The 9,940-nt window shown below is 37.7% G+C and overlaps 1 protein-coding gene across 1 annotated transcript; it reads left to right on the top strand.

Moving 5' to 3' along the window:
- The first annotated feature begins 523 nt into the window (after window positions 1-523).
- On the top strand, window positions 524-4,118 carry LOC130836881 (olfactory receptor 2H1-like). The gene is made up of 2 exons (XM_057709520.1): window positions 524-539; window positions 3,202-4,118. Exon 2 carries the CDS (start codon window positions 3,246-3,248, stop codon window positions 4,116-4,118), a length of 873 nt encoding a protein of 290 aa, XP_057565503.1. The 5' UTR covers window positions 524-539; window positions 3,202-3,245.
- The last annotated feature ends 5,822 nt before the right edge of the window (window positions 4,119-9,940 follow it).

Here is a 9,940-nt window from a genome sequence, read left to right as displayed (position 1 = left end):
TCATGTTGATATGATAAAAAGAAAAAGCAAAAAAGAAGAGAAAGAATTTTCTCCTTGTGATGAGAACTCTTAGGATCTACTCTCTTAGCAGCTCTCATATGCATCATAAAGCAAAGTTAACTGTAGTCATCATGCAATGCATTACATCCTTACTATTTATTTATCTTGTAACTGCAAGTTGGTATCTTTTGACAACCTTCCTCCAATTCCCCCTCCCCCAACCTCTGCCTCTGGTAACCATAAATCTGATCTCTTTTTCTAGGAGTTGTGTTTTGTTTTTGTTTTCTACATTCCACATATAAATGATATCGTACAGTATTTGTCTTTCTCTGTCTGACTTATTTCACTTAGCATGATGTCCTCAAGGTCCATCCATATTGTTGAAAATGGGAGGATTTCCCTGGGGTTTTTTGTTTTGGTTTGTTTTGTTTGTTTTGTTTTGGGCTGAATAATATGACATTTTATATACTACAACTTTTTTATCCATTTATTCATCAATAGACACTTAGGTTGTTTCGATGTCTTGGCTAATACAAGTAGTGCTGCTATTAACATAGGGGTACAAATATATTTTTGAGTCATTTTCATTTTCTTTGGTTATATTTCCAGAAGTCGAATTGCTGGATCATGTGGTAGTTCTATTCTTAATTTTCTGAGGATACTATATACTGTTTTCCATAGTGTTTGCACCACTTTACAATCCCACCAACAGTGAACAAATGTTCCCTTTTCTCCACATCCTTGTCAGCATTTGTTATCTCTTGTCTTTTTGTGATTGGCCATTTCAACAGATGTAAGGGGATATCTCATTGGAGTTTTGATTTGCATTTCCCTAATAACTAGCAATGTTTAGCATCTTTTTGTGCACCTATTGGTCTTTTAAATATCTTCTTTGAAAACTTCTATTCAGGTTCTTTGCCTATTTTTAATTGGATTATTTGGGGTTTTGTTTTTTTGTTTGGTTGGGTTTTTTTGTTTTGTTATTTTGAATTTTTTTGCATATGGAGCTGTATGAGTTCTTTATATGTTTTGGATATTAACTTCTTATCAGATACACAATTTGCAAATATTTTCTCCCATTTCGTTGGTCGCCTTTTCATTTTGTTAATCATTTCTTTTGCTGTGCAGAAGTTTTTTAGTTTTATGTAGTCACACTTTTTTTGTTTGTTTGTTTGTTTATGCTTTAGGTGTCATATTCAAAAAATCATTGCCAAGAACTATGCCAAGGAGTTTTGTCCCTATGCTTTCTTCTAGGAGTTTTATGGTTTCAGGTCTTACATTTGTCTTTAATCCATTTTGGGTTAACTTTTGTGAGTTGTGTAAGAAAGGGACCTGGTTTCATTCTTTTATATGTGACTATCCAATTTTCCTAGTCCCATTTATTGAGAGATTATCTTTTCTCCATTGAGTATTCCTCTCTTGGCAAATATTAGTTGAATATATATACTGAACTTATTTCTGGTTTCTCTATTCTGTTCCATTGAACCATTTGTCTGTTTTTATGCCAGTGCCGTACTGTTTGACTTCTCTAGTTTTACAGTATAGTTGAAAAGGAAGTGTGATGCCTCTCACTTTGCTCTTCTTTCTCAGGATGACTTTGGCTATCTGGGGGTCATCTGTGATTCCATGTGAATGTTAGGATTGCTTTTTCTACTTCTGCCAAAGTGCCATTGAAATATTGCTAGGGATTGTATTGAATCTATAGACTTTTGGAAGTACTGACATTTTAACAATATTAATTCTTCCAATCCATGAACACCAGACACTTTTTCATTTATTTGTGTCTTCTATGGTTTCTTTCATCAAAGTCTTATAGTTTTTGATGCTATCATAAATGGGATCTTTTTTTATTTCTTTTTCAGATAATTCATCACTAGTGTATAGAAACACATGATTTCTGCCCATTAACTTTGTATCCTGAAACTTTAATGATTTTGTTAATTTGATTTAACAGTTTTTTGGTGGAGATTTTAGGATTTTCTATACATTAAATTATGTCATCTGCAAATAGAGACAATTTTACTTCTTTCTCTCCAATTCTGAAGTCTTTTGTATATCTTTCTTGCCTGATTCCTCTGGCTAGGACTTCCAGTACTATGAGTGGTAAAAGAATGCACCCTAAAAAAAAATTAATTAATTAATTAAAAAAATAAATTAAAAAAAAAAAAAAAAAGAATGCACCCTTGTCTTTTTCCTGATCTTAGAGAAAAAGCTTTCCACCTTCGACCATTAAGTATGCTGTTAGCTGTGGGCTTGCTATATATGACCTTTATTATGTTGAGACATCGTCCTTCTATACCTAATTTATAAAGAGTTTTTATCATGAACAGATGTTGAATTTTGTCAAATCCTTTTACTGCATCTATTGAGACGGTCATATGATTTTTTTATTTCATTTTATTAATGTGATGAATCACATTGATTGATAGGCATATGTTGAACTATCCTTGCATCCCAAGGATAAATTCCACTTGATCATGGGGAATGATTCTTTTAAAGTGCTGCCAAATTTGATTTGCTAGCATTTTATTGAGAACTTTTGCATCTATATGTATCAGGGGTATTGGCTTGTAGTTTTCTTTTCTTGTAGTGTCCTTATCCAGCTTTTGTATCAGGGTAACACTGGCCTCATAAAATGAGTATGGGAGTGTTCCTTCCTTTACAATTTTTTGGAAGAGGTTGAGAAGGTTTGGAATTATTTCTTCTTTAGATGTTTGATAAAATTCACCAGTGAAGCCATCTGGTCTTGGGTTTTTCTTCATTGGGAGATTTCTGATTACTGATTCAATCTCTTTACTAGTAATTGGTCTATTTTGATTTTCCATTTCTTCCTGATTCAGATTTGGTAGTTTGTATATTTCTAAGAATTTTTCTGTTTCTTCTAGGTTGTCTAGTTTTTAGCATGTAGTTGATCATAGTAGCAAGGCTTAGTTTTAAAGATCCCCTTACTATAATCTTGCCTTCTAGGAGTTTGCTAGAATTATCCAAATCTGAAGAAATGAACAGATGAAAATATCCAAAAATGGATGAGATGAAAGAAAGGCCAGTAAAATATTAGAAAGAAATATAGGATACTATAGGCAGTTTTCTGAAATGAAAAGTCACTTTTCTCTGCCTCGTCTAGGTGATGTTCTAATTGATGTGTTGCTCTTTGCAATTCCAGGCAGGTGCTGGATGGACATGTCAATGGCACCATCCCAGATGGCTTCATCCTTTTGGGTTTTTCAGATAACCCCAGGCTGGAAATGACCCTTTTTGTGGCTGTGTGTGTCTTTTACATGGTCACCCTAGTGGGCAATGCCACCATCATACTCCTGTTCCACCTAGACCCTCATCTCCACACACCTATGTACTTCTTCCTCACCAACCTCTCCATTCTGGACCTCTGTTTCACCACCAGCTGCATCCCCCAGATGCTGGTCAACCTCTGGGGTCCGGACAAGACCATCAGCTACCTGGGATGTGCAGCCCAGCTCTACATCTTCCTGGGCCTGGGAGCTGCCGAGTGTGTACTGCTGCTGGTCATGGCCTTTGACCGATATGTGGCCGTGTGCCAACCCCTACACTATGCCGTCATCATGCAGCCACACAAGTGTCACAAGCTAGCATCCCTCGTCTGGGCAAGTGGGATTTTTGGTACCTTGGTGCAGTCACCCACCACCATGAAGCTCCCCTTCTGCCATCATCACCAGGTGGATGACTTTGTCTGTGAGGTCCCTGCACTGATCCGCCTGGCCTGTGGGGACACACACACCAATGAGCTCCAGATTTCAGTGATTGGTGCTGTCTTCCTGATGGGGCCAATCCTGCTCATCCTTGTCTCTTATGGTCACATTGCCAGAACAGTGCTGGCCATCCAGTCCCATGAAGGAAGGAGCAAGGCCTTCCGAACCTGCTCTTCTCATCTGGCTGTTGTTTTCCTCTTCTACTGCAGCGTCACTGCTGTCTACATCCAGCCCCGAAGCCATTTTTCCCAGAAGGGAGGGAAGTTTCTGACTCTCTTCTACACTGTGGTAACCCCCACTCTCAACCCCCTCATCTACACCTTGAGGAACAAGGACATGAAGGGGGCTCTCAAGAGGCTCTTTGGGAAAGACAGAGCATCCAGTGTGGAGTGAGGGAATCAGCTCAGACTAAAGGGGAGGTGAGCTTTTGTGTGGTTCTGGTGCTCACAGCATTAAATATGTGGTATTTCATGCATAGGGACTCTCAATTATCAACATGAATGATAAAGGCCAATAGCTGGGTTTGTCCAGACAGAAGGTCAATCAAAAGTAAAATTTGAGGACTTCCCTGGTGGCACAGTGGTTAAAAATCCGCCTGCCAATACAGGTGACACGGGTTCAACCCCTGGGCTAGGAAGATTCCCAAATGCCTTGGAGCAACTCAGCCTATGAGCCACAACTACAGAGCCTGCGCTGTAGAACCTGCAAGCCACAGCTACTGAAGCCCATGCTCCTAGAGCCTGTGCTCCACAACAAGAGAAGCCAGCACAATGAGAAGCCCACGCACTGCAAGGAAGAGTAGCCCCCACTCACTTCAACTAGAGAAAGCCCATGCACAGCAACAAAGACCCATTGCGACCAATAAATAAATAAATAAGGGAAAAAAGAGTAAAATTTGTTGCATCCTGTAATGTTATTCTTAAATTTAAATGTAGGTGCAACGCTGCTCCCATCAGGCTACCAGCAGGAAATGTACACCATTACAGTTATTTTAAAAGAACAACTTATTACAAGGAATTATTAACTAGCTGTTGAATAGGGAAAGGCAAAAGGAAGTCGCTATAACCCCTAGCCCTGGGGGAACACAAGAAAAGGACTAGAATTGCTAAAACTGATGATCAAAGGAGTAGCCCGGTGAGCACACACTCAGAATTCTTACTTCTGAGGTGGGGCATTGCTGGATGTACTGATGTCATCAAGGAGACACTGGTTCTGCTTACCACCTATTTCAGAATCTTGATTCAATTTGATTCAACTGCTGCTTACCTAATCAGCTGCCACTGGCACTGTGGAAAAGCATTGCTAGGGGAAAATGAGCAAAAACAGAAAACAAACAGAAAGTAGAGAGGAAAGAGCAAGCTTTCTCTCCCACTCCCAGGCTGCATCCTACCTGCCTGCATGACCCAATGTGGCTGAAGCCTCATAAGGAACCAGCAAGCAAAGCAAAAGTATGGCATGCACCCTCCCAGTCCCAGCCTCACAACAGAGCTGACTCATACAGGCATGAGTTTGGAGCTGGAAGATAACAAGTGGTACACCTAGCAATTCTTGACACTACAAAAGGAATCCAAAATACAAAGTTCTAATTAAGAGGAGGGCACAACTGTGGTCAGCTTATGGATTCTGCTCAATATAATTCCCACATGTCATTTTCTGTTGATAATGAGCTCCATGTCTGACCAGGATAATGACAGGAAGCAGATATATGAGTTTTCATACATGAAATACCCTAAAGGAAACAATAATCTCAACAGTTACAACCTTATAACCAAAGGCATTCTCACTGTGCCTGCTATACTGGACTTATTTTAAATTAAATGTTGTATTTGGGGATAATTGTAGATGCATGTGAAGCTGTCAGAATTAATAAAAAGACCCCATGGACCCATTACTTGGTGTCCCCTGCAGTAATATCTTGCAAAACTGTACTGCAATATCACAACAAGTGTATTGACATTGATACACACAAGATACAGAACATTTCTATCCCCGCAAGGATTCTTCATGTTGCCTTTTATAGCCACATCTTCTCCCGTCACAGCACCATCACTCCCCTTAAGCCTGGCATCAACTAATCTGTTCTGTGTGTCTACAATTTTGTTAATTCAAGAATTTTATACAAATGGGATTACACAGTATGTAACCTTTCAGAATTAGCTTTTTTTATCAGCATAATTCTCTGGCTATTCATCCAGGTTGTCACATATATCAACATTTTTTTTTCCTTTTTGTTGCTAAACAGTATTCTATGGTATTCATGTACCAGATCATCTAATTTTTCACCCATTGAAGGACATCTGGATTGCTTCCAGTTTGGGGTTATCATGAAAGAAGCGGCTATGAACATTCATGAAAAAGCATTTGTGTGATTATTAGATCTGTGTTTCTCTAGGATAAATGCCCAAGAGTACAAATGCTGGGTCCTATAGTAAACACAGCTTTGAGTCCATAAGAAATTGCCATATCTTTTCTAGAGTGGCCATACAATTTATCATTCACACAAGCAATGTGAGTGATCCAGACTCTGCATCCTTGCAAACATTTGATATTGTCACTATTTTTGCTTTTAATTTTACTCATTCTGACCGACATATAATGATATCTCACTGTGATTTTAATTTGAATTTCCCTAATGGCTATTAGTGATGAATATCTTTTCATCTTTCACAGCACATCTTCAGTATATCATGTCTTTTGCTTATTTTCTAATTATTGTTGTTGGGCTTAAGAATTCCTTATATATTTTAGATGTAAATATTTTGTCAGACATACCTTTTGGAAATATATCCCCCCTTTTAATAAAGTCTTTTACACAGCAAACATTTTAAATTTTTATGAAGTCCAACTTACTAGTTTTTCTCTTATGAATTATAAATTTGGCATCATATCTAAAATCTCTTCACCAAGCTGTAGGTCCAAGTTGTAGGAAATTTCTCCCATGTTGTTTTTTTAAGTTTTACAGCTTCACTATCTTATTGAAGTATAGTGATTTACAATGTTGTACCAATCTCTGCTGTACAGAAAAGTGACTCAGTGATACACATATATACGCTCTTTTTAATATTCTTTTCCATTATGATTTATCCCAGGGTGTTGAATATAGTTCCCTGTGCTATATAGTAGGACTTTGTTGTTAATCCATTCCATATGTAATAGTTTGCATCTACTAACCCCAAACTCCCAGTCAATCCCTCATCTACCACCTTCTCCCTTGGCAACGACAAGTCTGTTCTTTATGTCTGTGAGTCTGTTTCTGTTTCCTAGATAAGTTCATTTGTGTCATATTTTAGATTCCACAAATAAGTGATATCATATGGCATTTGTCTTTCTCTTTCTGACTTACTTCATTTAGTATGGTACTCTCTACTTGCATCCATGTTGCTGCAAATGGCATTATTTCATTTTTTTTTATGCCTAAGAAGTATTCCATTATATATGTACCACATTTTCTTTATCTATTCACCTGTCGATGGACATTTAGGTTGTTTCCATGTTTTGGCTATTGTGAATAATTTACAGCTTTACATTTTAGATTAAAGTCCATGATCCATTTTCAGTTCATTCTTACACAAAGTGTAATTTAGGTCAAAGTTTATTTATTTATTTAGCCTGTGGATGTCCAATTGCTCAAACACCATTTGTTGGAAGGAGTTTCTTCAGCTCCACGTCTGGGATATAGGAGTCAAAAACAAAAACAAAAAAACAATCAAAAAAAAAAAATCAAGGACCTCAGGTCCTGAGGTCCCCAACTAGTCTGTCTCCTTCTCTCTACTTTCAGAGTCTTCTTATGTTTGTTTTATATAGAGTGCACAGGGTTTTTAGTTGGAAAATTAGACCCATCTTCACAGAAGTGTCCTCTCATAAGAAACTTTAAAGTTATGTTGATGTAAATGGAGAAATTGACTGAGGCATAATCTGCTAATGCAGATTCTAATCCACATCTACTCATTCACTGTCAGACAGTGGTCTGTTATTGTGGAGACAGAGAATTCAACTATAATCCTTGATCTTATTCCAATACATGAGCTATCACAGGTTTTGTTCCAAACCATCACAATAAAACAAATATCACAATAAAGAGAGAAACACATAAAAGTTGTGTTGACAATATACTATAGTCTAATAAGCATGTAATATCATTAAGTCTAAAAAAACAATGTACAGAAAGAATTCCCTCTAAGAACAGGAACAAGACAAGGGTGTCCACTCTCACCATTATGATTCAACATAGTTTTGGAAGTTTTAGTCACAGCAATCAGAGAAGAAAAAGAAATAAAAGGAATCCAAATTGGAAAAGAAGAAGTAAAAGTGTCACTCTTTGCAAATGACATGATATTATATATAGAAAACCCTAAAGACTCTACCAGAAAACTGCTAGCACTAATTGATGAGTTTAGTAAAGTAGCAGGATACAAAATTAATGCACAGAAATCTCTTGCATTTCTATACACTAACAACGGAAGAGTAGAAAGAGAAATTAAGGAAACTCTCCCATTCACCATTGCAACCAAAAGAATAAAATACCTAGGAATAAATCTGCCTAAGGAGGCAAAAGATCTGTATGCAGAAAACTTTAAGACATTGATGAAAGAAATCAAAGATGACACAAACAGATGGAGGGACATACCATGTTCCTGGATTGGAAGAATCAACATAGTGAAAATGACTGTACTACCCAAAGCAATTTACAGATTCAGTGCAATCCCGATCAAATTACCAATGGCATTTTTCACAGAACTAGAGCAAGAAATCTTACGATTTGTATAGAAACGCAAAAGACCCCGAATAGCCAAAGCAATCTTGAGAAGGAAAAATGGAGTTGGTGGAATCAGGCTTCCTGACTTCAAACTATACTACAAGGCCATAGTGATCAAGACAGCATGGTACTGGCACAAAAATAGAAAGGAAGACCATGGAATAGAATACAGAACTCAGAAGTAAGCCCAAGCACATATGGGCACCTTATCTTTGACAAAGGAGGCACGAGTATACAATGGAAAAAAGACAGCCTCTTCAATAAGTGGTGCTGGGAAAATTGGACAGCAACACGTAAAAGAATCAAATTAGAACACTTCCTAACACCATACACAAAAATAAACTCAAAATGGATTAAAGACCTACATATAAGGCCAGACACTATAAAACTCCTAGAGGAAAACATAGGCAGAACACTCTATGACATCCATCAAAGCAAGATCCGTTTGGACCCACCTCCTAGAATCATGGAAATAAAATCAAGAATAAACAAATGGGACCTCATGAAACTTAAAAGCTTTTGCACAGTGAAAGAAACCATAAACAAGACTAGAAGGCAACCCTCAGAATGGGAAAAAATAGTTGCCTATGAAACAACGGACAGAGGATTAACCTCCAAAATATACAAACAGCTCATGCAGCTTAATACCAAAAAAGCAAATAACCCAATCCACAAATGGGCAGAAGACCTAAATAGACATTTCTCCAAAGAAGACCTACAGATGGCCAACAAACACATGAAAAGATGCTCAACATCACTAATCATCAGAGAAATGCAAGTCAAAGCCACAATGAGGTATCACCTCACACCCATCAGAATGGCCATCATCACAAAATCTGGAAACAACAAATATTGGAGAGGGTGTGGAGAAAAGGGAACTCTCCTGCACTGTTGGTGGGAATGTAAGTTGGTACAGCCACTATGGAAAACAATTTGGAGGTTCCTTAAAAAACTACAAATAGAACTACCATGTGATCCAGTAATCCCACTACTGGGCATATACCCAAAGAAAACCATAATCCGAAAAGAAACATATACCATAATGTTTATTGCAGCACTATTTACAATAGCCAGGACATGGAAGCAACCTAAATGCCCATCAACAAATGAATGGATACAGAAGATGTAGCATATATATACAATGGAATATTACTCAGCTATAAAAAGGGATGAGATGGAGCTGTATGTAATGAGGTGGATAGACCTACAGTCTGTCATACAGAGTGAAGTAAGTCAGAAAGAGAAAGACAAATACTGTATGCTAACTCACATATATGGAATCTAAAAATGGTACTGATGAACTCAGTGACAAGAATAAGGATGCAGATGCAGAGAATGGACTGGAGAACTCGAGGTTTGGGAGGGGGCAGGGGGTGAAGGGGAAGATGAGACGAAGCGAGAGAGTAGCACAGACATATATATACTACCAACTGTAAAATAGATAGCCAGTGGGAAGTTG

Source organism: Hippopotamus amphibius, chromosome 15 (assembly GCF_030028045.1).
Source record: "Hippopotamus amphibius kiboko isolate mHipAmp2 chromosome 15, mHipAmp2.hap2, whole genome shotgun sequence".
Classification (NCBI taxonomy): Eukaryota; Metazoa; Chordata; class Mammalia; order Artiodactyla; family Hippopotamidae; genus Hippopotamus; species Hippopotamus amphibius.
Note: the sequence above shows the minus strand (reverse complement) of the source record. Positions and strands in the feature narration are given on the sequence as shown.

Coding starts and splice junctions, on each gene's coding strand:
- LOC130836881 (XM_057709520.1), top strand. CDS start 3,246: ATGACCCTTTTTGTGGCTGTGTGTGTCTTTTACATGGTCACCCTAGTG.